Source organism: Aethalodelphis obliquidens, unplaced genomic scaffold (assembly GCF_003676395.1).
Source record: "Aethalodelphis obliquidens isolate GAN/ISIS:26980383/991018 unplaced genomic scaffold, ASM367639v1 scaffold37, whole genome shotgun sequence".
In the NCBI taxonomy this organism is placed as follows: domain Eukaryota; kingdom Metazoa; phylum Chordata; class Mammalia; order Artiodactyla; family Delphinidae; genus Aethalodelphis; species Aethalodelphis obliquidens.
The window spans coordinates 15,626,797-15,654,656 of record NW_020837981.1 but is presented as its reverse complement, the minus strand read 5'-3'; the positions used below and the strand labels follow the sequence as shown (position 1 = coordinate 15,654,656).

Below are 27,860 nucleotides of genomic sequence, written 5' to 3'. Positions count from 1 at the left end.
TGGGGAGCGGGGAGCCCAGCACCATGTCTGCATATTGAAAGTGCCCAACACTTGTTTTAAAACAACACTATTGTTTTAAGTTTTTGGTTATTAAATGGGGGAATTTCATTGTAAAAACATGAATTAACAAATTGGCTTGATTTTGCTAAACTTAGGAGACACCTAGGTCTAACTATCTCTGAAAGAGGTTGTATGTGTGTAAATGCTTTGAGCTTCTCAGTGAAACAAGACAGTTTTAGGATTTTGCTATTAGATCAAAAACTGAGGGTATTGGACTTCCCCGGTGGCGCAGTGGTTAAGAATCTGCCTGCCATTGCAGGGGACACGGGTTCGAGCCCTGGTCCGGGAAGATCCCACATGCCGCGGAGCAACTAAGCCTGTGTACCACAGTGACTGAGCCTGCGCTCTAGAGCCTGGGAGCCACAACTACTGAGCCCGTGCGCCACAACTACTGAAGCCCGCGCGCCTAGAGCCCATGCTCTGCAGCAAGAGAAGCCACCACAATGAGATGCCCGCGCACCACAACGAAGAGTAGCCCCCACTCGCCGCAATGAGAGAAAGCCTGTGTGCAGCAACGAAGACCCAATGCAGCCAAAAATAAATAATAAATAAATAAATAAAACACAAAAAACTGAGGGTACAATGCTCTCTAGAGTCAGCTCTCTTGCATGAATAACATAGAGAAGGAGCCCGAAGTTACAGAACTTCCTTTTAAAAAAAAAAGAATAACATTAATTATAAAATACACAGGACAGACTAGGAATAATAAGAAGCATTCAATATATCATTCACAAAAGGGGAAATATTTTCTTAATTGCAGCATCCTTTGTGATTTGTTTTTGACAAAAAGCCATAGATGCTGTTATTGGATTTCGCTGTGCAAATTATGGATCTAGACTGTAATAGAGGTAGTAGACTTGTCAGTTTCAAGTTAGTACTACGAATTGTTGAAAAGAAATTGGGGAGAGGGGATATTTTAGCCCCGTTTAGTCTCTGGCATTATCTATGGTTCACCTCATTGTCAACTGTTCTCACTTGGCAGCTGCTGAAGATCACTACTTGCTTACTTGTTCCTTAGTTCTTGCTATTGAAGAGCAGTTATTTTTACCAGCAGTAAGCAGGACTGCTAGAGAGAATGGAGTTGGATACTTGGTAGACCAGGCCCCTTAGAGGGAAAAAGCATTACTGCAGATAAGCCTCAGGGAAGGAAGTGGGGGAGGGAAGCCAGGGAAAGGCTGTGCCAGGGGATCGACTCAAATCACTCACAATTAAAAACTGAGAAGATCTCCAGTGTTAGCCTTTCGGGTTCCTATGTCTCACACGACATAAAATTAAACTCACTTTAAGATCTCCATTAGAATTGTTAAAGTATGAACCGCCTTTTTTTTTGTGATTCTTATTGATTGGAAGTTTACAAAAGGTGGTACTTGGAATATCTTAACCAAGTATCACAGCAAAAGCTATGTCTCCAACAGTAAATAAGAGGAGACATATAGAAGGATTTCATGGGAGATGAGAGTGTGGCTTATATTGGAAGGATTTTGTGCTGCGCAGGTATCAATTTTGAGGAATAGTGAATAACTCGAGATTAATTTAGAAGAAGACTCCTCCTAGGCAGTATCTGTATGTCTAGTTTCTTGTGGGTGCAGAATTGCTTATGTTTAGAAAGAGAAGTAGGATTTTGAAATTATTCATAAATTTATCTCTGAGGGCACACAGTATTATCTTTTAAAAAATACACCTAGGGCTTCCCTGGTGGCACAGTGGTTGGGAATCTGCCTGCCAATTAAGGGGGCACGGGTTTAAGCCCTGATCCAGCAAGATCCCACATGTCACAGAGCAACTAAACCCGTGTGCCACAACTACTGAGCCGGCGCTCTAGAGCCCGCGAGCCACAACTACTGAAGCCTGTGTGCCTAGAGCCTGTACTCTGCAACAAGAGAAGCCACCGCAATGAGAAGCCTGCACACCGCAACAAAGAGTAGCCCCCGCTCGCTGCAACTAGAGAAAGCTCACACGAAGCAACGAAGACCCAACACAGCCAAAAATATATGTTAATTAATTAATTTAAAAAATACTGGGGCTTCCCTGGTGGCGCAGTGGTTGAGAGTCTGCCTGCCGATGCAGGGGACGCGGGTTCGTGCCCCGGTCCGGGAAGATGCCACGTGCCGCGGAGCGGCTGGGCCCGTGAACCATGGCCGCTGGGCCTGCGCGTCCGGAGCCTGTGCTCCACAACGGGAGAGGCCACGGCAGTGAGAGGCCCGTGTACCGCAAAAAAAAAAAAAAAAAGAAAAAACAAAACTTATCTTTGGACTTCCCTGGTGGTCCAGTGGCTAAGATTCCTCGCTCCAGGCCTGGGTTCCATCCCTGGTCAGGGAACTAGATCCCACATGCCGCAACTAAAGATCCCGCATGCCGCAACGCCCACGTGCCGCAAGTAGGACCCGGTGCAGCCAAATAAATAAATAAATATTAGGAAAAAAATACTAATCTTCTTGAGCTGCTGTTGTAGCCTAAAAACGATGCATGTGAAGGGTTTTTTTTGGAAGTATTGTTGATTTACAGGATTATATTAGTTTCAAGTGTACAACATAGTGATTCAATATTTTTATAACTAAGGGTGTGGTTTTGAAGTGTTTTTTGTTTTTGTTTTGTTTTTGGCTGCATCACACAGCATGTGGGATCCTAGTTCCTGACCAGGGACTGAACCCGTGCCCCCTGCAGTAGAAGCGTGGAGTCTTAACCACTGGACCGCCAGGGAAGTCCCTTTTTTTGTGTGTGAAGATGGTTCTTTTAAGTTTATTTTGGGATATTTGCCAATTCTATTGTTGAGTAATGAAGAGGAATTATAGAGAGAGCAATGTAAATGGTTAGATTCAGGCTCAAGTTCAGGTTTTAACTTGCTGTGTAACCTGAGTTAAGTAATTTTACCTCTTTGGGCCTCAGTTTATCTATGACCTAAATTTTCTCTGATGTTCTTTTTTTAGCTCTGTAATCATGTGACTTTTAAGAGAAAAGAGATAGATCTCATTTTGTAATATTTGAAAAAACCTAATACACTTGAGTTATTACAAAATTAAGTAACTCATGCAACTTAATAATGGTTCCTTGTAGGGAAAAACAAATAGATTTAAATGACAAAAATAAGTTCTGAATAGGTTGGACCACAACGCAATGTGTCTTAGTTTCTCAACTTGTCATTCATTCAACTGGATCTAGTTGTATGCATTTTGCCCTAAATAATAAGATAATGGAGGGCTTCCCTGGTGGCGCAGTGGTTGAGAGTCTGCCTGCCGATGCAGGGGACACGTGTTCGTGCCCCGGTCTGGGAAGATCCCACATGCCGCGGAGCGGATAGGCCCGTGAGCCATGGCCGCTAGGCCTGCGCGTCCGGAGCCTGTGCTCCGCAAAGGGAGAGGTCACATCAGTGAGAGGCCCGCATACTGCAAAAAAAAAATAGGATAATGGGAATGGCTCTCGACCTCCACTTTTTCTGCTAGTAATTTCTGATTATTTTCTCCATCAAAGTTCATTTCACCTAAGCCTTGAGCTGAGATGGATAAATCGCTAGGTATAGGATTTAGAACAGATGGTCACAACTAATTGATGTTACCAATCTACTCTGTTCAAACAAGTATAGATCTTCATGGTGTAGTATCAGTTGGATATTTGGAGTTAATGTTAGTTCTGGTCACTTCCATTAACCCCCATTTAGCTGGAATGAGCTTTGGCTTTATTATTAACTCATTTTACAGAACACTAAACATAGACCTTCGATGTTTGCTTAGGTTGCCAAGTGCGATGTTGTGTGGTTTCATGAGTATCCCATACAGTGAAAACGCCTGTCCATGGGGCTTTAAAAAATGGACCTCTCACCAGTGTGGATATTCAGTAGACCTAAGACTCTGATCCTGATTTTATTTTATTGAGGGAAACATATGGATCACACAGGTAATAAAATGATTTAAAATATATAATTATATCTTTTTTATTTTTTCGCCACACGGCACATGGGATCATAGTTCCCCAACCAGGGATCGAACCCGCATCCTCTGCACTGGAAGCACGGAGTCTTAACCGCTTAACGGCCAGGGAATTCCCCTATAATTATATCTTAATATATCATGGCCATTTTACTAAATTGTGAGCAATCAACCTGGGAAAATGTTGATGCTTTTTAAAAATGTTATTCGGCTATTCAAGGGGAGAGGCATAACCTGTAATTGAAATGGAAGACACTTTAAGAAATATAGGGCTACCCTTGTGTGCATTGCTGATGGGAATGTAAAATGGTAAAAAATAGTTTGGCTGCAGAAAATGGTTTGGTGGTTCCTCAAAAAATTAAACAGTTGTCATATGACCCAGCAATTCTACTACCAGGTATATACTCAAATGAATTGAATGCAGGGACTCAAATAGATACCTGTATACCCATGTTCATAGCAGTATTATTCACAATAGTCAAAAGGGAGAAATGACCCAAAAGTGTATCAACAGAAGAATGGGTAACAAAATGTTGTTATTCAGCCTTAAAAAAGAATGAAATTCTTAATACATCTTACAACATGGATGAACCTTGTAAACATTATGCTAAGTGAAACAAGCCAGACGTAAAAGAACAAACATTGTGTGATACTACTTATATGAGGTACCGAGAGCAGGCAAATTTATAGACTCGGAAAGTAGAACAGAAGTTCACACGGGAGCGGGAAGTTACTGTTTAATGAGTACAGAGTTTCTGTTTGGAATGATGAAAAAGTTCTGGAAATGTAAAGTGGTGATACTTGCACAACATTGTGGATATACTTAATGCTACTAAATTGTACACTTTAAAATGGTTAAAATGGAAAATTTTATGTTATGTATGTTTTACCACACACACACAAATCTCCAAAGAGAAAGAAATGTAGGGTTAAAAGGTTTAGCACTCATTTTCAAATCTTGTATTTGGTCCTGTTTTCCTACCCATTCATTTCACGGTTGCTTCATTCCCCACAGAGAGCTTCTTAGCGTGGGCTCGGTGTGCTTAAAGTTGCCGTGGTGGACGTGGTTAGGTCAAAATCCACTGGTTTTGCTTGCTGCTTACATTTGTTAAAAATTTTGAAAGTGGGTGGGTGAGGGAGAGGTAGTTTAAAGCGGGGAAACAATGCATGTTGGACTTCCCATTCCAACAAGAAAAGCGTGCTTTTGTGGCAGACTGAAAGGCTAGGAATCAAGGGTGATGAAATACAGGCTTTCCGGCCCTCTCTCTGTTCCCGATTTCTGGTTGTGGGAATCTGTTCTGAATCCAACTGCAAGTGGAAAACCAATCTTTGGCTGAGCAGCCAGTGAGGCCCTCCTGCCAATCCCCCAAATGTGCTGCTGAAACTTTGGCCCTGTGAAGATGGAGCTGAGGCTGTCTTCCCAAGATCTGTGCAGCTGTCAAGGTGGCTGTGATGGGACTGTGACTGGCCTCTGCACTGCATTTTGGCAGTGACCTTGAGACCTGCCAGCTCAAACAGCTGTCCTGGTTCTTCGTCTACTGCCCCTGTTCCATGTCCAGGAAGCTGAAGGGAGGGGCTCAACTCCTCTGGCTCTGTCATTCCCAGGGTCTGGCAAGTTCTAACTGTGGTGCCCAGCTCTCCCAGTGCTTACCACCCACTGGGCATGGGGGCAGTCCAGGTGTGTTGAGTGTGGCTGGTTGCTTGTTCCACCTCTGGCTCGGCTCCCAATCCCTGGGAAGTAAGTGGCTGTGTCTGTCCATCAGCCCGTGCACAGACAGGCTCCACGTGGGGACTTGCTTGGCAGCTCTGCGGAGAGATGCTCAGTGACAGTTGATGATCCTGGGAGGCAGAGGAGCCAGAGGTGCTTCTTCTGTCCCAAAGTTATGAATCCGCCTTCTGGAAGGGATGGATTTCTTTGGGAAATGAAGGTCATCAGAAATGTCCAGAGCAAGAGAGAGAAATCTTTTTGAAACCTCCAGCCACTCAGAGTGGCAAGTGCATTTTGAAAACTCCTCCACCTCTCCTTGCCCTCATCCTGTCCTTTCCCTTTTAAGTGGCTTTATTATTATTTTTTAATCCGCCTTTATCATTGGACATTTATTGACAGAAATCAAATTGCTGTGTTTCTGGGCAAAGCGCCTGCTGCAGAGAGGTGTGGTTCCCGAGGAATGAGACACGCAGCCCAACAGCTGAGCCTACACTGTCCTCACATAACCTCCCTGCCTTAAATATCGCCAATATTTAGCCTTGCCTTATAAAGTAAAAATGCACAATACCTTCCAGAGTTTCAGCAAGCCCAAATGCCCCCATCAGCTCAGTTATATCTCCTGTACGTTAAAGATAGGACCGCGCACCCCTCCCCCCGCGCAGACCTGCCCTCGGAGCCGCCAAGAGGTTACTAATCAGGGAGAATCCGCCATCGATCCGATGGTGGAGACCTGGGGGATTTGTGTGCATTGTTTTTGCTGAAGCCTCCTGTGATTTCGGCGCGACCAGATCCTCTGCAGCGAACTCCATGTCGCAGCTTGTGGCTGCCTGTGTCCTGTGGTGAGAGCGGAGCCGCACAGGAGATCCTTTGTCTAGGAAGGCTAGGCAGAGAAGATCACTTTGGAGTTGCTAAGCTCTGCATTGCCATTGGCTGCACTCTTTGTGGGGCTGTTTTTGCAAAAGGCATGCCCAGCACGTCTACAGTGCTGGCAGGCCAGGGCTGCCTTTAAACACCATGATAATAATACCAAAAAGCAGTTTGCAGAACTGTTCAACTGTAGAGGCTTCCTCTGCAGAAGCAAGCAAGATGGCTACCTCGTGGGCTTCGCTGTGAAGAATGCAGAGGCTAATTAAGACAGACTTTAAGGGGAAAAAAGGGTATTTCCCTACTTCATCTTTATGCAAGGCTTTTTTTCAGTGACTTTTGAAGTGTACATTTTACATAAGCTCTTTAGGTTCTGTCTAGCAAACATGTTGATGATTTTAGATGGTATAAGTAGTTTTATAGAGAATAGCCAAAAATTTTTTGGGGGGGGAGGTGGGAGCTAATTTTTTTTCTCTTATATGGAGGCTCATTTTGCAATTTGATTTTTTTTAGGTTATAAAGGAAAACAAGAGGCCCCAGAGGGAAAAGAAGCCCAAAGTTTTAAAGGTAATCAGCTATTGATTAACTCATATTTAATATTTTTCCATTTCATATAGTATTTTTCTGTCACTTAGGGGTAAATTTGGAGTACAGTAGATGTAAATTCTCCCAGATTTTCAGTAGATAAATGAATTTTCACTCAACTAAAGTGTTTTCTCTCTCTTTCTGTCTCTCTCTCTCTTTTTTTTTTTGATACGTTGCATAATATGCATATTAGCATCCTTTATTTTCAACTCCACACGAGTCTGCAGACAGAAAACTTTATATGCAAGTGTTGTGAATAAAATTTGTGGCTTTTTTTTGTAGCTCCATTTGTAGCATCTGCATTTGTGGTGTTGCACCAGTGTGTAAACTTCAGCTCTTAAGGAGAAAGACACTATTTAAAGTTGACAGCTATGATCCATTGTGATTTTAATGGACCTTCCATTAGAGACTATTTTAAAATGTGTGATTTTTCCAAAGGAAAAGGTGCTTAGAGGTTCTAGTTCAGCTTAAAATGTGTAAGCCATTGAGGTTTTACAGCCAAATTACAATTGCTTAATCCCAAATTCTCATTATATCATCTTTAATTTGGGCATTCATGGAGCTGTAGGATTGTGTATGCTTTCTTTATTTTCAGTAGTTTGCCTAATGAGTATTTAGTAGTTACCTAATTCAGTGATAAGCTAGCAGTCTGTGTTATGAGCTTTGTATAGTATTTAAAATGGTTAATTTAAAAGCATATGACATTACTAAAAGTTCAAGACTAGCTTTAGCAAATAGGTGCTTATGTGTTAAAGGTTTCAAGTGGTATATTGCTATTATGAATGTAACTATCCTGAGCAGTCAAGCTTTTTAATTCAAGAAGACATATTAAACAATAAAACGACTGGTCTTTAAAATTATATTGTGTATATATAATTGAAAATATCTTACCTTAATCTTAGCTTTTCTTCTGCAAATAAAGTTTTGGCACTCATAGAGGAACAACATGTTTGAACTATGGCTATAGCACATTTTAAAATCTCATTTGTTTCCCCAGTTGTGTACCTTGAAAATGCTATTGACATGCAGAACCAAACCTTGCATTGCTTTCTAATTTGTCTGACCACTTCAAGTTTCTGTTTCCTGTGTGTACACAGCATTGCCATGTATATTTTTCATCAACCAACAAGTATTTATTTAATATTTACCACACAGTCATCAATGTGCCAGGCACTGTGAAATGAATGAGATTGCTTGGCACAAATTCTCACTGGGCCTGGACAAATAGAATACTGGTTATTTTCAAGGTAAATTAAACCCTTCTCTGTTTTTCTCCTGCATATTGATCCACCTGCCCCCTTTTAATCCTTTCCCCTCCCCCAATTATAGAAGAATATCATTAAAATCCCTAAGTATATTTCTCAATCTCTTTTTACACTTCCTGTGTTGGGTGTATCCATCTCAGGTGTTTTGTCTTAAAATCTTCAAGTGAGAAATAGTTTCAGTCCTGCTGTTATAAATGGCTCTCAAATTTGTGTGTGTGGGGGGGGGGTGGCGTGGGGTGGGAAAGCAGCATGGAAGAAAGGGATGGAGACTGCATGGACAAACTAACATGGACTAATCTTGGTAGCTAAATCATCACCTGCCTTTCCTACAAGGTAGAATTGGACTTTGGGAATACTATTTAATTCTATGTTTATTTTGTTAGTCTGTGGGTGTCCTGTCACCTGAAATAAATTTCAGAAGTAAATATACTGTGTATTGCTTTTTTGAATCACGGCAATGGACCCTGACTTTTAAAAAGAAATAAGTGCCTGTGGATGGCTGAAATTCATGTGCCACAGCAAGCAGAACCAAACTGTTGCTCACTTCCTCTATAGTTATCAGTTGTTGTACAACAGTAGAAAAATGCTCTAAAAGGAAAAAAATTATTTTTTTTTCTGATGTTGGCATTTTTAAATGTTTTCTTTAATTTTCTGTTGGGCATAATTTTTTTTTTTGTTCCTTTTCAAAGAAAGCTTTGTTTCTCTGCTCCACAGGAGAAATGCTAAAATACTTTCAGATTTTAGCTTGATATGTGTAAAATATAGTTAGAGCAAGTGTAGAATATTATATAGCCCCGAAGGAGATGTTAAGAAAACTAAATCCAACTTTTGGGAGGGAGGGTGGAGGAAAAGTAAAGCTTTCCATTTAGGATTTTATGGGTGAGAACTTAACATTCCAGCTGGCTGCTACCCAGGGGATCAGTCACGGGAATCTACAGGTTACACCTTGGTTTCCTTTCATAATTCTTTCTTTGGTTTTGGCATTGTGCCAGACTTCTACTCTTCTTCCTTTGACTCTGGCCTCTTAAGTCTTCACATCTCCTGCGTCCCTTGCTCTTTGTCAGGGTGGCTGCTACATATAGGTATCCTGACTCATTTTCATCTTCATCTATTGGAAGGTAGTTGGATAAATGAAGAGTCTGACTAAGGAAATTGGGAATAGAATTGAAGCTTGTCTCATCCTACTCTGAACCTGCTAACTAAATACTGAATCCAGTTGTGGGGCTGAAATTGCCTGGTGTGTCTCACACCTCTCATCTTTAAACAATCTGTTATCTATATCAAACAATCTATTATCTATATCAAAAACGTGTATGCATTCTATTACAATTCGAAGTTTAAAACTATACATAGTGATCTCAAATCCCAGACTACAGAGAGCATTTTCCTCGAGCTGAAATGACGGTTTCTGTCCAAAGCACTCTAATGGCCAGAATGGGCACCAAATCATGGGGGTGAGGGTGGGGGTGCTCAGCACAAACTCCTGCCCCCACTGGGGCTGAAGGACCAGGTTCCTGCTCAGGCGCTCTTGTTGATCACTGGAGTTGATCTGTCTTCATAGATGGCAGCATGTTAGCTGTGCTATAATTGTTTGCTTGACTGTTGAGTAAGGTGAAGGTATGAGATGATTTCAGGCCTTGATTCATGAACTTGTACTTGTGAGTGGCATGGTTTGGAGCTCCTCTTGGTAGAAACATTTATGTAAATAATCACTATTTTGTGTTTTGGGGTGGGAGAAAGTCAATTTTAAGGTAATATCACTTTAGTTAGGTTGTCACTCCCTGTCCCTAGAGAAAATCAGATTACACAGTCAGTTGGGAGTATTGGGGAGAATTTAATAAAGGGATTGTTTAAAAGGTGTGGGCAGGGTTCAGAAAAATCTAGGGATGACAAAGCATCCTGGGACTAATGACAGCAGAGAGATATTGCCGTTCCTAGGCCTGAAGGGACAGGGACTTTTGTGTGGCCCTTGATAATGGGATCTTTCTTGAAGTGAAAGTCATGGGGAGGTGGGTATGGAAATAAATACCCTGCCATCCAGTTTCCTGCTGCTTTCATTGGTTGATCCCAATCAGAAGCCAAAAGGAAAAAAGGAGCCTACTGATGATGAAATATATCTTGTTCCGCCTCCTGTGTCATGTAAGAGGGTGTAGAAGATGGAGTGGGGACCTGAAGGGCAAACCAAACATACATTCAGCATCACTACTGACCACAGGGGCAATATGGTAGGGTCAAAAATGGTACCAGAATCATGGTTATGTAAGAAAGTAACACTGGACAGGGTTGGGTGAAGTTTATATAAGAACTCTATACTATTTTTGCAACTTACCTGAAAATCTAAAATCATGTCAAAATAAAAAGTGTGGGTATCCCTGAGAATGAACTGCATTTGTACATTCTGTAATTTCTTATCTGGTAAGGAACATTTTCTAGCTATTTGATTATAAAATATCATCAAAGTATTATTTGGAAGAACTGGGTGAACAAATATAAAGAAATGTCAGTGTATATTAAACCAGGACACTGTCTACAAATGATTTAGAAATGAAAAAAAAAAAAGAAAACTAAGTGATCTTCCTGCTAGCTTCTATGCCACCAGCTCTGTTCATCACTGTTTCCTTCCTTCCTTGATGATGCTGATAAAAGTAGAATGAGTGGTTGTTGCGGGGGACAGGGGGTGGGATGGGGGTAAATAAGACATATTTCACTAGGAGAGAAGGACAAGACACTGGCGTGTAGCTATAGTGGTAAGTCTTTTAGAAACGTTTTAAAAGGAGAATCAAATCATAAATGAATCACATTCATATGTGGTCTTGATTTACATGACAGTGATATTCAAAATATTTAGTACCTTCATGGCCTGGCACACAGTTAATGCTCAATATGTGTTGTTTCTTGAACAACAGTATTATTAACATTCGATAAATACTTTTTTAGCCCATACTAAATGCTGGGCTACAATGGTGTGTAAGACCAAAGTGATTTCAGCCCTCAAGGAGATTAAATGTTGCTGAGGAAAGGCCAAAAAAAATTAAAGACAAATTAATAAATTACAAATTGTGGCATATACTTTGAAGGAAACAAAGAAACAAAAAAAATTTGCCAAGACAGGGGAAAACACCCCCTAGGGAAATTTACTTGGTATCTTTGAGAACTATTCCCTTCTTTTGTAAATTGTTACATACACTAGTGAGGGTTTAAAACTACCAAATTAGATACAATTGAGTTACCCTGTTTATCTTAAAAACTCATTAAGCTACAAGAAATGAAAGTAACAGGGTTACTAAAGATTTTTTTTCTGTGCACACTTATCTACAACTTTGTTTCAGTTAGTTAAAGAAATCATTGGTAAAATGATAAACTTTTCTTAACTCTAGTTATAAAGTAACATTCCATGACTTATAGCAGCAACATGTTATAAATTTTAGTGACATTCTATACTGAGCTTGATGGTTGTTCAGGGGGGAAAAAAGCCATTTGATAGTCTTTTTTTTGGCTGCACTATGCGGCATGAGGATCTTAATTGCCTGACCAGGGATCAAAACTGCACCCCCTGCAGTGGAAGCATGGAGTCTTAACCACTGGACCGCCAGGGAAGTCCCTTGATAGTCTTACATAGTCCCAGGCAAAGAATCCCAGACTTCTGAATATAACAGACCATGGGGGCAGTTGGGGGTGGGGGGCGAGGCAGGGAGATTCAGAGTGGTGAGAGCATCCACAAAGGGATACCAGCTTTATAAACAAAACAATAACAACAACAAAAAACCCTCCACAAACATATAAATTGGAAGAAGATAATCTCAGAATATAGGGTGGTCATATAAAATTTAATAATTTATCCTTATGATTCAACACATGGTCCTTATTTTCCTCATGTCATAAGCTGGCAAAAACTATCAGAGACTAGTGCTTATCCATCAGTGTTTATTCACACGCTCAAAGGCACACATGGGGCTTCTGTTTTGCATACCCAGAAATTGTAACATAGCATTTTGACCAGGGACGATGAGACTGAGTTCAGGCTGAGAACTCAGACTCGGGGCTGAGTTCTCACTAAGTCAGCTCACATACAGTCAAATCATTCATTTATCATCGCAACACGAACATTTCCAGTGATTCAAAATTCATGTCCATTTTGTAATTTCTAGGAATGATCCCAAACAGAGAATCAGTGAATAGAAGCCAAGTGGGGTGAATAGGCTTGAAGAAAATTTCATTCAGGCTACAAAAAAAGTCTGTTGAGTTTTTCCTAGCTTAGAAAAGAACATATGCTTTGTGTCTTGAATCCTTATGCTCATCTGATAATGTGTTTGTGCTTTGATAGTGCTAGATTCATACTGTTTTCTGAGGTCTGCCTTGCTTGTTGTATAGCTCTCCATCTATTGGCTAGAATATCATCTCAATAGACAGGGGCTTCTCTGGGGCTTCCCTGGTGGCGCAGTGGTTGAGAGTCCGCCTGCGGATGCCGGGGACACGGGTTCGTGCCCCGTGTCCGGGAAGATCCCACATGCTGCGGAGCTGCTGGGCCCGTGAGCCATGATCGCTGAGCCTGCGCGTCCGGAGCCTGTGTGCCGCAGTGGGAAAGGCCAGCATACCGCAAAAAAAAAAAAAAAGTCAATAGATAGGTAAAAAAAGCCAAATAAGAACTGTTAAATTTTTGTTAAAACCTCACTAGTATCTTAAGTCATTTTCAAGTTATAATTAATTTTATAATGGAATGCCTTTCAATATTCAAAATGTGTCATAAAAATAATGTTTTTAAAGATGTGATGGCAAGGGAACTTCCCTGGTGGCGCAGTGGTTAAGAATCCACCTGCCAATGCAGGGAACACGGGTTCGAGCCCTGGGTCGGGAAGATGCCACATGCTGCGGCACAGCTAAGCCCATGAGTCACAACTACTGAGCCAATGTGCCACAACTACTGAAGCCCGGGCGCCTAGAGCCCATGCTCTGCAACAAGAGAAGCCACCACAGTAAGAAGCCCATGCACCGCAACGAAGAGTAGCCCCCGCTTGCTGCAACTAGAGAAAGCCCACGCACAGCAACGAAGACCCAACGTAGCCTAAATCAATCAATCAATCAATCAATCAAACACCATTTAAAAACCTTTGGTAAAAAAAAGACGTGATGGCAAGATTTATCCACCACAGTGGCCTATTCAAGAGAATGAAGGTTACAATGTCATTCTTTAACCTGTTCTGATGCTTCATAGTTTTAAATACTAACTGTTTTAGTATTTTTTGAGCTAAAAACAGGACTTTCTGCACATGAAAAATTTTAAGGGAAGAGATGTTACAGTTTTATTATCTATGTTTAAAATTAATGATATATGAATTTGATTAAAGCATAGGTTCTTTTCATGGTTCTAGGGAACCAGATGTTAAACAGTAAACTTATTTTAGCAACTTAGTTATTTTTAAGTAACTAAATTATTTATTTTAAGCATTATATTGTGTGCTTAATTTTAAATATAGTATACAGAAATATACACTCATAGGATCATAAGATTGTTATAGACTTAAGTGAATTATTTAATACATGTTACATTGCCTAGGACAGCTTGACATATAGTAATTTCTCAATTAGTGGTGTTATTACATCTAAAGGTATAATTTATCCTACTAAAAATATTAAGTGAGCCTTTAAGAAAATGTGTATTTTCTTAGCAATATATTCGCTTGCCTTATTTGAGAAATATAAACCTGTATTACAAAAAGCCTTTTCTTTCCTTTTAAAAATGTCACTTCTGCTTTTTCTAATAAGAATTATCAGAAAGGAGTCTTTAAACCTTGAATATATTAAATTTCTCTCTTTCCTGTTTTATTTACATGTATATATTTTATAGAATCAATAATCCTATAATAAAGAGTAGAACATCATCACTATGAAAAATAATCTCACAGCTGATGGTTAGTTTCAATTATAGAACTCAGCTGCAAAGGACTAGGATGAACATATTTGAAACAGGATATAAGTTATAGTGACATTTGCAAGTTCTGTACCTTAAGCATGATTTCTTCCAGATAAGAATCACATAAGAAAGTTCTCACTAAATTATCACAAAATTTATCTTAGATATCTGAAAGTATCTTTTTCTTAGAAAAAAAGTTTTTACTTAATATCTTGTGTATTATTCTACTTTAGAAAGGGCAAAAAATCTAATAACTGTGTATTCCACTTCTTGAAGTAAGTTTAATATTATTTTAGACATAACTTCTCTGAAAATAGAAAACACAAATCTGAAATTTTCTGAGTATTTAATTTTTTCTTTTGCCACTTGGCATGTGGGATCTTAGTTTCCTGACCAGGGATCTAACCCGTGCCCCTTGCATTGGAAGTACGGAGTCTTAACCACTGGACCACTATGGAAGTCCTCAAGTATTTAATTTTGATATCATAGGTATTTAGGGCTTTTGATTACTTTTAGTTTTAAAATTTAAACCATGTGTATTTTTGTGGTATCAGCAGTGCCCAAAGGAAAGTGCCTGACTGAGGGAAATTTAATTGAACTATCTGAGAGCTATTTTCATTTTTTTTTTGGATTACTTTTTTCTTTATTATTATTAATAAATTAATTAGTTTATGGCTGTGTTGGGTCTTCGTTGCTGCGTGCGGGCTTTCTCTAGTTGCGGCGAGCGGGGCTACTCTTCCTTGTGGTGCACAGGCTTCTCATTGAGGTGGCTTTTCTTGTTGCAGAGCACGGTCTCTAGGCATGTGGACTTCAGTAGTTGTGGCATGTGGGCTCAGTAGTTGTGGCTCACGGGCTCTAGAGTGCAGGCTCAGTAGTTGTGGCGCATGGGCTTAGTTGCTCTGTGGCACGTGGGAGCTTTTGAGACCAGGGCTCGAACCCGTGTCCCCTGCATTGGCAGGCGGGTTCTTAACCACTGAGCCACCAGAGAAGCCCTATTTTCATTACCTTTAAACCAGAGTGGATGTTCAATAAACGATAGCTATCATCATCATGATTGTTTTTGTTATGGTTGTTAATATAAAATAAAATCCTTTATAGAATATTGATGTGTTTAGATTTTTAGTTGCTTTTATTATTCGGTAAACTAGATTGTAAACCTCTTAAGCTTAGAGCAGCATTCAACTTTGTGTTCTGCAGTCTTAATGTAATGTCTTGTGCCTACAAGTCAATAAATGTTGGTTTAATGAATGATTGAATTAATGCATTTCATGGCCTAACTTTATTTAGTCAGTTAGGTCTGAAGTGTAGAAATTATTAAAGTGACATCTGGGTATATAAGGGAAACTGTACTTTCTGAAATCATCAGGCCAGCCTTGAATAGTGTTGATAATGAATTGCTATGGAAATCAGGATATATAGCTAATATGTTTATTTTAATTTGATTAATTGTTCTGTAAATTTTATTTGAAAAAATCAAACCTACAGAAAAGTTGAAGGAATAACACATTGTCCATCAATATATATATATATATTTTTTTGCTGGATCATGTGACATTTTACCTATAAATTCTTCAGCGTGCCTCTCCTTAACTGCAGTACAGTGATCACACTGAGGATAGTTAATGATTCAGAAGGTACTGTCCATTTAAAAAATCTTTTCCATCGTTTCCCCCTCTACCCACTCAAATCCTTTTTAGCTGTTTCCTCCTGATCTAGCCTCTAATCTTTTTTTTTTTTTTTTTTTTTTTGGGGTTCGGGGGGCCTCTCACAGTTGTGGCCTCTCCCGTTTCGGAGCACAGGCTCCGGACGCTCAGGCTCAGCGGCCATGGCTCACGGGCCCAGACACTCCGCGGCATGTGGGATCTTCCCGGACCGGGGCACAAACCCGCGTCCCCTGCATCGGCAGGCCGACTGTCAACCACTGTGCCACCAGGGAAGCCCTAGCCTCTAATCTTAAATCATGTCTTGGATTTGGTTGTCTTGTCTCTTTGTTCTCCTTTTATTTGGTCTTACTATCATTTTGAGTGTGTTTATATAAATTTATTTATTTTTCAGCTACGTTGGGTCTTCGTTGCTGTGCGCGGGCTTTCTTTAGTTGCATTGAGCGGGGGCTACTCTTCATTGCAGTGCGCGGGCTTCTCTTGTTGCGGAGCTCGGGCTCTAGGCGTTCATGTTTCAGTAGCTGTGTCACGTGGGCTCTAGAGCGCGGGCTTAGTAGTTGCGGCGCACGGGCTTAGTTGCTCCGCGGTATGTGGGATCTTCCCGAACCAGGGCTTGAACCTGTGTCCCCTGCATTGGCAGGCAGATTCTTAACCATTGCACCACCAGGGAAGCCCGTGTGTGTGTGTGTGTGTTTCTTGATTGGTGATTTTGAACACTACTTCTCTTCCATTACATTTTTATAAAATGTTTTGATTTGAAGATCAAGCAATCTGGGTAAATTACAATAAATTTCAGGTGTCAGGTAGGTTGTCCAATCTACATTTAGCTGTTGGGGTCTTTGTCAGAGATTGTCCAATGCTTCCTGGATTGGATCCTAAATTCTTAATTAGAGGAAAGTAGCAGATTGAAAAAATAAATGTAGTTGGCTAAACTCAGATTAAATTGACCTGCCCCATCTATACCAGGTAGTAGCAGGGAGTGGAAGAGAAAATGGATACCTTAATTATGGTTTCACTGAAATAAAGAAATGAAAAAAAATGAAGTAGGGGTATCTATAGAACCATGGGGAAGCACTTTCAGTACTATTGGCTTGAAGTCAGGGTATTGATGAACCTTATAAAAATCTGACCTTTATTTGCTGATTAAAATAAATAGAAGCTATTTCAAAATGTTGATTTTTGTCACTCTACACCCATGAAATCTAGTTTATGCCCTCACTTAATGGACAGGATAAAATAACTGCAGTTTAGAACATTTCATCAGTTTTTTTTTTTTTTTTTTTTTGCGGTACGCGGGCCTCTTACCGTTGTGGCCTCTCCCGTTGCGGAGCACAGGCTCCGGACGCGCAGGCTCAGCGGCCATGGCTCACGGGCCCAGCCGCTCCGCGGCATGTGGGATCTTCCCGGACCGGGGCACGAACCCGTGTCCCCTGCATCGGCAGGCGGACTCTCAACCACTGCGCCACCAGGGAAGCCCCTCATCAGAAGTTTAATCCAGCTGTCCAGGGTTTACTTAAAGCCTCTGATATTTGATCACTTCATTAAAACAAGTTAGGAGGGCTTCCCTGGTGGCGCAGTGGTTAAGAATCCACCTGTCAATGCAGGGGACATGGGTTTGAGCCCTGGTCAGGAAGGTCTCACATGCCACGGACCAACTAAGTCTGTGTGCCACAACTACTGAGCCTGCGCTCTAGAGCCCCCGTTCCACAACTACTGAAGTCTGCTCACCTACAGCCCGTGCTCCGCCACAAGAGAAGCCACCGCAAGGAGAAGCCTGCATACTTCAACGAAGAGTAGCCCCCACTCCCTGCAACTAGAGAAAGCCCACGCGCAACAAAAAAGACCCAGCGCAGCCAAAAAAACCAAAAAAACCCCCCAAACCAACAAGTTAGGACCATCAGAAAACTGAGTTATCTGGGCCACATTTCCTAAGATACTATGCATCATGACATACCATAGTTATATAAGGGACAGGCTAACTTTTGCTCAGTATAATTTCTAGTGAAAAATTATCAAGATTAATTTATGAGCTGCCCATGGTCAGAAAAAAAGGCAATATAAATAATGTGTTTTTCTATTTTGATTTTTGAGTCAGAAAACTCAAATTTATTGGTCAAGCAGTGTAATATGCTCAACTACGAAATGAGAAAACATCTTGTCTTCCTGCTTCATTCTTGTTAGCCTCATTAAAATAAAAAAAAAATACTTTGACATAATTTCAAACTACAGAAAAGCTGCAAGAGTAGTGCCAAGTATTCTCATATATCCCTCAACCAGCTTACCCATGTTAACATTTTATCTTATTTGCTTTATCTCTCTCTCCTCATATACAAATTTTTCCCCTTGAATTATTTGAGAGTAATTTCAGACATGAGTTCTCTTTACCCATAAGTACTAAAGTGTGTATTTCCTACAAGCAAGGACCTCTTCTTTTTTTTTTTTTTTTTTTTTTTTTTTTGTGGTACGCGGACACAGGCTCCGGACGTACAGGCTCAGCGGCCATGGCTCACGGGCCCAGCCGCTCCGCGGCATGTGGGATCTTCCCGGACCGGGGCATGAACCCGTGTCCCCTGCATCGGCAGGCGGATTCTCAACCACTGTGCCACCAGGGAAGCCCAAGGACCTCTTCTTGCATAACTATAGTACAATGATCAAAATTAGGAAATTAACATTGACACAATACTATTATCTACTGATCAGAATTCACTATTTGTCCTTAATAATGTAGAGCATATCAAAAGATAATCTCAGATTATGAATTTCATTCAGTTGTTCTGTCTCTTTAGTCTTACCAGTCTGACATTTTTCAGAGTAAGGTCAGTTAGAATGTCTCTTAATTTGGGTTTATTTGACGTTTGCTCATGATTAGATTCACATTATGCATTTTTAACAGGAATGCCACAGAAGTGAGTTAGTGGGTTGTTTTTTTTCCAGTGAATCATATCTGGAGGCACGTGATGTCAGTTTGTTCCATTATTACGATCTTTACATTGAAAACTTGGTTAATGTGGCCTCTGCCAGGTTTCTCCTAAGTTACTCTTTTACCTCTTGCAGTTAATATCTCCTGTGGAGATACTTTAAAACTGTGTAAGCATTCTGTTACTTCTCATTGGTTTTTAGTATCCATCCATGTTTCTTGTCTGATGTAATTATGATGGACTCCATTTTAAGCTAAACATTTTATTTTGTATTTTGTTACCTTTAAGGCATCTTGACTTTCCTTTGGACGTAGAAATGGCACATATTTTAAGTTTTAGAGATTAAATGGATAAAACTTTTAAGTAATAATGAAAAATGCCTATAACTCTATTTAATGTCCTCTTGCACAGTGTAGCCAAATGGTTAATTTGGGTTGAGAAAGTTGGACCCAGGTCACTGTATGATAAAATGGGTATAGTGAGGATCTGGAATGTTGAAAAAATGCAGGTATGAGGATGATGAGGCTAACTAGGCATAGAATTCCAAGAGAATGTGACTTAGACTTCATTCCTTCTTTATCTTGTCCTTTCCACTTTTATCTTCCTGGCAACCCTATCTTACCAAGAACTCAATACAAAAGAAAGAAGCCTAACTCAGAGGAACTCAGTGGAGACAAAGTAAAACAGAAGATAACCAGTCAAGTAGCGACAGCCTACTCCCTCAGTCTAGGACAAAGTAGCATTAAAGACAAGAAAAAAGATTTGTTTATGAGGCAGATAGGAAGCAAATTACATTAAACATCTTTCAGGGTGTATATAAGTAACAAAACTCACAAAATTAACTCCAGGTGACCTTTATAGGTTATCAGAATAGCAGCAAAAGCATCCTAAAATCCTGTGTACAATTAGTGATCTGAGACAAACATCAAAGTGTAGTCAAAATTTTGTTGAGGAAGAAAATGCAAACATCAGGATGATTTAAAAGGAAATCCAATGAACTCATTTAACAATAGTTTTAAATTGCAAAAAAAAAAGAATAATCTTGAAAGGAATTTGAACACAAGTGTTTGAAGGAAAGGAAAAATGTTCTCCTTTATACTCATTGTCCCTCCCTTCGTTCATCCTTATTCTCACACCTGAGGGGTATAACCTCTTAGTAGTTTTGTGGGTATTCTTCCAGATAAAGTCTGTATACATACCAGTGTAGCTATAGTTACATATATGTCATGTATATATACAACTGCATCAACTCATTCTTTTTAAACAACGGCCTTATTTTTTGAAATGTACTTTATATATGGTGAAATATCCAGGTCTTAAATATATTACTTAACCAGTTTTGATGAATGCACAGAAAGACACCAATCTTTTCTGTCATCTCAGCCCCTCTTCCTAGTCAACCTGCTCCCCCCGCCAAGCAACAACTGATTTGATTTCTATCACTTTAGGTTGGTTTTGCCTTTTCTGTAATTTTTTACATATGGAATTTTATAGAATATACTTTTGGGGGGGTATTCGGCTTCTTTGACTCAGGACTAGGTAGGTAGATGGTTTTGAACATCCTTAGTTGTTTTTTTTTTTTTGTAATTTATTTATTTTTAGCTGCATTGGGTCTTCGTTGCTGTGCGCAGTCTTTCTCTAGTTGTGGCGAGCAGGGGCTACTCTGGCTTCTTATTGTGGTGGCTTCTCTTGTTGCAGAGCACGGGCTCCAGGCATGTGGGCTTCAGTAGTTGTGGTACACAGGCTCAATAGTTGTGGCTCGCGGGCTCTAGAGCGCAGGCTCAGTAGTTGTGGCACATGGACTTAGTTGCTCCACGGCATGTGGGATCTTCCCAGACCAGGGCTCGAACCCATGTCCCCTGCATTGGCAGGCGGATTCTTAACCACTGCACCACCAGGGTAGCCCCATCCTTAGTTTTTTGTTTCTGTTGTTTTTTTTAAATAGCCTTATTGAGATATAATATTATACTACCCAATTCACTTATTTAAAGTATACAATTCAGTGGCTTTTAGTATATTCACAGTCGTGCATGGATCACTACAATCAATTTTAGAACATTTTCATTATCCCCCAAAATAACCTATTTCATAGAAATAGGATCATATGAAACGTAGTACTTTGTTAAGAGGTTTTTTTCATTTAACATAATGTTTTCAAGATTCATCCATGTTGTAGCATGTATCCTTCCTTCTTTCCTTCATTCCTTCTTTCCTGAATAATATTCCATTGTATGTATACAGCACATTTTACTTACCCAATCACCATTTGATGGCCATTTGGGTTATTTCCACTTTTTGGCTCTTGTGAATAATGCTGATATAGTCATTAACATACAAGTTTTTTTGTGTAGACATGTTTTAATTTCTCTTGGGTATATGCCTAGGAGTGGATTGCTGGGCCATATATTAACTCTGTGTTTAACTCTTAGAGGAACTGCCAGTGTATGAGAGGTCCAATTTCTCTACATTCTGACCAACACATTCTTATACAAGTGCTTTTTCTGGGTGTGAACATATATTTTTCATTTATCTTGGATAAATAGGAATTGAATTGCCTGTAGGGTAGGTGTATGTTTAATATTTTAACAATCTTCCAGTGAAATTAAGGGAATATTAGTTGCTCCACATCTTCTCCAACATTTGGTGTGTCAGTTGTTTCATTTAGTCATTCTAATGATAGCTTTGTTCTTGTTCATTGTTACCCATTAAATGGCTCTATAATAACTGCTTTAACTTATTTTTTAACTTATTTTTGAATAATATTCTATATATTACCTAAAATAGTAGCATTATCGATTACAATAACATCTTCAGGAAAATACTATTGTTCAGGAGAATTAATCGGCTTCTAGTTTTTCATCATTATAGTTATTGCTAAAGTAAACGTACTTGAACACAGATTTTTAAAAAATGTTATATAATCTATGAGCATGTCATATAACATTAAGCCTGTAATAACAATATGAAGAAAAATAAAGTTAAAAGTGAGGTGAGATTTTTTTTTTTATTCTAAGGGTTTGTGTTTAATTTTGGTAACTGTAGAGAGGAAACAGAATTTATCCTGTAGTTTGCCATTTATTTGCCTTTGATCTTTAGATTAAAGCATAGATAGAACATAGAGAAGAGGAATTAAACTTACTATTATATTATAGAGGTCAGCCTCTATAATAATTTGAAGAACATACATTATTATAACATATCTTTTTTTCCCATATGAATTTGGAAAGGTAAAAGAACACAATTAGCAAATAAGGAAAATGTGAGTTGAAATGGGACAGTCTTGGAACTCTGTGAGAAAATAAATTGGTACTGTCTTTCTGGAGAGCAGTTTGGATAGTTTTGAAAGTGTGAGTGCCTACTTCAGTCTAAAGAAAGGAAGAGAGCTTCAACCATGTTGTTTTTTTTTTTAACATCTTTATTGGAGTATAATTGCTTTACAATGGTGTGTTAGTTTCTGCTTTATAACAAAGTGAATCAGTTATACATATGTTCCCATATCTCTTCCCTCTTGCATCTCCCTCCCTCCCAGCCTCCCTATCCCACCCCTCTAGGTGGTCACAAAGCACCAAGCTGATCTCCCTGTGCTATGCGGCCGCTTCCCACTAGCTATCTATTTTACATTTGGTAGTGTATATATGTCCATGCCACTCTCTCACTTTGTCACAGCTTACCCTTCCCCCTCCCCATATCCTCAAGTCCATTCTCTAGTAGGTCTGTGTTTTTATTCCCATCTTACTCCTAGGTTCTTCATGACCTTTTTTTTTCCTTCTTAGATTCCATATATATGTGTTAGCATACGGTATTTGTTTTTCTGTTTCTGACTTACTTCACTCTGTATGACAGACTCTAGGTCCATCCACCTCACTACAAATAACTCAATTTCGTTTCTTTTTATGCCTGAGTAATGTTCCATTCAACAATGTATTTTTAAAGTGAAAAAAATTAGGTTACAAAATGACATATGGTGTAGATCTCATTTTTGTTTTAAAAATATAGTGCATCAGGGGCTTCCCCGGTGGCTCAGTGGTTGAGAGCCCGCCTGCCGATGCAGGGGACGCGGGTTCATGCCCCGGTCCGGGAAGATCCCCCATGCCGCGGAGCAGCTGGGCCCATGAGCCATGGCCGCTGAGCCTGCATGTCCGTAGCCTGTGCTCCCCGCAACGGGAGAGGCCACAACGGTGAGAGGCCTGTGTACCGAAAAAAAAAAAAAATATATATATATATATATATATAGTGCATCAAATATAATATATTTATATACATAAAAAGGAATCTGACAGACTTCATACTAGTTTTTCCTGGGTAGATGATATGGAGTCTTTCCTCTGGTTTTCCTTATCTATGTCTGCTGGGTTTTGTTTGTTTGTTTTCTGTTCTGAGAGTGTAATAAAGGCAAATAAATTTCTAATTAAAATTTAAAAACACAAACCCTAGGAAATATAAAAAAGAGGGGATATATGTATATGTATAACTGATTCACTTTGCTATACAGCAGAAACTAGCACAACATTGTAAAGCAACTATACGCCAATAAAAATTAAAACAAAAAGCAAAAACCCCAAAACAAAAACACAAACCCTAATATTGTGATTAAAAAGCAGAGTGATCAGCACAGTGAACGTTGTGAAAACTATTCCCTCTGTGTGAAAGTTCCAGTTAAGCTTTGAGAGGGGACTGGGGTCTTTGGGAAAGGGGAATGGGCTCTAGACTATGATAGGTATATATTTTTTTGACTTTTTATTTGCTTATCATTTTTAATTTATAAAAACATTGCAAAAATAGTACAAGAATTTCATTTTACCCTTTGCCCAACATTCCCAAATGTTAACATCTTATATCACCATAGTTCCATGATCAAAACCATATCATTGGGCTTCCCTGGTGGCGCAGTGGTTGGGAGTCCGCCTGCCGATGCAGGGGACACAGGTTCGTGCCCCGGTCCGGGAGGATCCCACATGCCGCGGAGCGGCTGGGCCCGTGAGCCATGGCTGCTGAGCCTGCGCGTCCGGAGCCTGTGTTCCGCAACGAGTGAGGCCACGGCAGTGAGAGGCCCACATACCGCAAAAAAAACCCCAAAACAAAACAAAACAAAAACCATATCATTGGACTTCCCAGGCTGTCCAGTGGTTAGGGCTCTGCGCCTCCACTGCAGGGGGCATGGGTTTGATCACTGGCCCGGGAATGAAGATCCCGGGCTGCATGACCAAAAAACCCAAAAACAAACTAGGTCATTAAAATTGACACAATACTACTACCAATTCTAAAGACCTATTTCAAATTTGGCCAATTTCCCCACTAATGTACTTTCTTCAGTGCAGGATTTAATTTTGATCCCTCATTGCATTTAGTTGTCAGGTCTCTTTAGTCACCAAACTGTAGTAGTTCCTCAGTATTTTGAAGTCTTTTATGACTTTGGCACTTTCGAAGAATTCTGGTCAGTTATTGTGTAGAATGTTTCTCAAGTTGGGTTTGTTTGATGCTCCCTCATGATTAAATTTAGGATATGTACTTTCGGCAAAAATCTACAGAAGCAGTGTACCTTTCTCAGATATCTTGTCAGGTCTCATATTTGAGTTAACATTGTTCACTTGCCTTAACTGCACATATCCTGTTTTCCATCATGTTTTTACCCACTAATTTTAGCATCCATAGGTAATTCTTTTTCTTTCTTTCTTATTTTCTTTCTTTTTCTTTCTTTCTATTTCTTTCTTTCTTTCTTTCTTTCTTTCTTTCTTTCTTTTTCTTTCTTTCTTTCTTTCCTCCCTCCCTCCCTCCCTCCCTCCCTCCCTTCTCTCCTTCTTTCCTTATTTCTTTCTTGCTATCTGTGCCGAGTGGTATGCGGAATCTTAGTTTCCCCAACCAGGGATGGAACCCATGCCCCTGAATTAGGAGCTCAGAGTCTTAACCACTGGACCACCAAGGAAGTGCCCCATGGATAATTATTGCCTCCAACAATTATTAACGTTGTGCTTACCAAGTGGTCATTTTCTATTTCCACCATTCCTCTCCATCTTTGCAGTGGGAACTCCACTGTAAAGAAGCACTGTCCCTCTTCTCCAACTTATTTATTCATTCAATTATTTATTACATCAATATGGACTCACACTGTTTATTTTATTCTTTGGAGTATAATCCATCACTGCTAGATAAATGAAGGGTTAAGGGAGACTCGCCCTGTTGGGTTCCAAGGAAAAAGCAGGACAGGTGGGTGAGGGGTGGGACAAAAGAGCACACTGGACTGTTTGCAGGTAGTTTCTTGTTACTTTGAGTACTTAAGCAGAGGTTGATGGATTGCTTAACAGAGGTAATGCAGAGATCGTTCATGCCTGGCATCACTCCATGACCTTGAAGGTCTCTTCTAACCTTGAGATCCTCTCAGCAGCTTAAGCAGAAAACACAGATGGCCACTTTATAACTTACTTAACCACTAAGCTTGTGCAGTAAGGGTTTTATATCAGAGCATGTTTAGCCCCTGGTGTATCTGTCCCATAATTAATAAAACCCAGCCGGCACCACAGGCAAAGGGTAAGGTGTATAGAACTTCAATGTAAATAATCTAAAAATGCCAGACCTGACAGATTCCACTATTATTTTGTAGCTCAGTTCTCACTTCTTAGAACTAAACATTATGATGTGTAAGTTTAGCTCAAGGTGACTTCTTCTTGGGATGTGTAAAGGAGATTATTGCATTTGCTGGTATAGTTGTGTTTCCTAGTACCGAGTACATTGCTTTATGATTTGTTGCCTTAATGCCACTTCAAATCCTTTTTCATCACTTCTTCAGAATTTCAGCTTTGGATTTATTCCCCTCCAGAGATTTCCATATTTATCAGATGAATTCTATACTTGTCTTTATTTCCATGATACTTCCTTGAAGCAACATAATTATTTTAACAAAATTATTTTTCTTATTTTGTATTTATTTATTTTACTAAAATCAAACTTTATTTTGATTGAAACGTTTTTTAAAATTATTTTTTTCCATTCTTCATTGAGGTGTAATTGACACATAACACTATATAAGGTTAAGGTGTACATTGTGATGATTTGATATATGTCTTTTAAAAATTTATGGCTGTGTTGGGTCTTCCTTGCTGTGCGTGGGCTTTCTCTAGTTGTGTCGAATGGGGGCTACTCTTTGTTGCGGTGTGCAGGCCCCTCTTTGTGGTGGCTTCTCTTGCTGTGGAGCACGGGCTCTAGGTGCACAGGCTTCAGTAGTTGTGGCCTGTGGGCTCAGTAGTTGTGGCTCCCAGGCTCTAGAGCACAGGCTCAGTAGTTGTGGCACATGGGCTTAGTTGTTCCACGGCATGTGGGATCTTGCCAGACCAGGGCTCCAACCCATGTCTCCTGCATTGGCAGGCAGATTCTCAACCACTGCGCCTCCAGGGAAGTCCTTGATATATGTGTATGTTGTGAAATGATGATCACATTTTTATGTTCTTTTGGAATGTCACTGAAATTTTCTTCCCTTTTAGTAGCTTGTAGCATTAGTCTCTTTATTACTGGCCCCAATTTTGCTCTTTGCTGTGTTTTTCAATTAATTGTTAGTTAAAAGGTCTTAGATATTATTTGAATCTCTACTAGCCAAATACTGCTCACCCCTGGCAAGGGTCCTTTGTTTACCATATTTAATCCAGCTTTTAGTCCCTCTGATTGCTCATCCCCAAGCTGATTGGTTTGAATCAGTTTTGCAAGTAAAATACCAAGAGATCTTGTTGGAATTGCTTCATTATCAATGCCCAAATGTATAACATCTGCTGAGGTTTTTTCGTGCCTGGAGTCTTGTGTTCTCAAAACTCTTATTAGTTTCCACAGTTGTCATCTCATTTGTTAGCAAGCATCAAAGTGGTTTAAGAACAAGCCACAAAAGTCTAGCTCACAGCTTTCCAGAGAGGTGCAGAATAGAGGTAATTTAGGGTCAGGTTGTAACTTTGTAATTTTTAAAAGAGAGGTGAGAAAAATTCAGTGTTAGCAAAAAACCCTCAGTGTTCACAGACTAGGAAACCATTTTGTTGCTATTTTTGTTTATTTTTATTAAAAGCCTTACACTCAGCTGTCAGTCTTTACAACCAAATTCAGTGTATGATATTAAAATTCAATGATACCCTATTTTATTGTATTACACCAGTCTTTTGGGAACTGTGAAATTCAGAATCTTCTTTCTGATTTATGACTTTATTCTTGTCTTCCTTTATTTGATTTATATTCCATGATGTTTAAGATGTTTATGAGGAATTAAAAAGTAATGGAGGCCCAGAAGTGAATTTGTCTGTTTATAATTGTTAAAGAAATACTTAAAAGGAAGGGGGAAAATGCAGTGCCCTCCTCTGTATGATTATAATGACTTCTAACTTGGTTTTTTTTTTTTTGGTAATGCCTACATATTTTTTGTAATGCCTTCATTTTCATCTGTGGCATTTTGTTTGCACTGTGAAGTACATGAAACAATGGTGGCAACTCATGTGCTGGTGTTTTATTTCAAATAATGTGAGTCCAAGCAGATGATATTCTAGACACTTATTAAGTATCTTTTCCTTTAATTGTAAATTTATTTGTTGTGGACTATTAGCCTCCTCCAACTCACCCAGCTGGACAGTATTAACAGTTGTCTAATATTCTTTCAGATCTTTTTAAAAAGTATATTTATTTATTTATTTGGTTGTGCTGGGTCTTAGTTGTGCAGGCGGGCTCCTTAGTTGTGGCACGTGGGCTCCTTAGTTGTGACATGAGAACTCTTAGTTGTGGCAGGCATGTGCAATCTAGTTCCCTGACCAGGGATCAAACCCGGGCCCCACTATATTGGGAGCTTGGAATCTTAACCACCGTGCCACCGGGGAAGTCCCTTTCAGATCTCCTTTGTTACATATATAAGTACATAAAGAGAATGGTATCATACTATAATATATTTTGCCATATACTTTTTTTTTTTTTTTGCGGTACGCGGGCCTCTCACTGTTGTGTTGTC

At 39.7% G+C, this 27,860-nt stretch overlaps 1 protein-coding gene across 2 annotated transcripts in view; it reads left to right on the top strand.

Moving 5' to 3' along the window:
- TET1 (tet methylcytosine dioxygenase 1) overlaps window positions 1-27,860 on the top strand; it is a 136,082-nt gene that overhangs the window by 30,321 nt on the left and 77,901 nt on the right. For both annotated transcript variants that reach the window (XM_027130081.1, XM_027130080.1), the window contains exon 3: window positions 7,069-7,122. In XM_027130081.1, coding sequence (XP_026985882.1) covers window positions 7,069-7,122 — 54 coding nt within the window. The remainder of the gene's footprint in view (window positions 1-7,068; window positions 7,123-27,860) is intronic.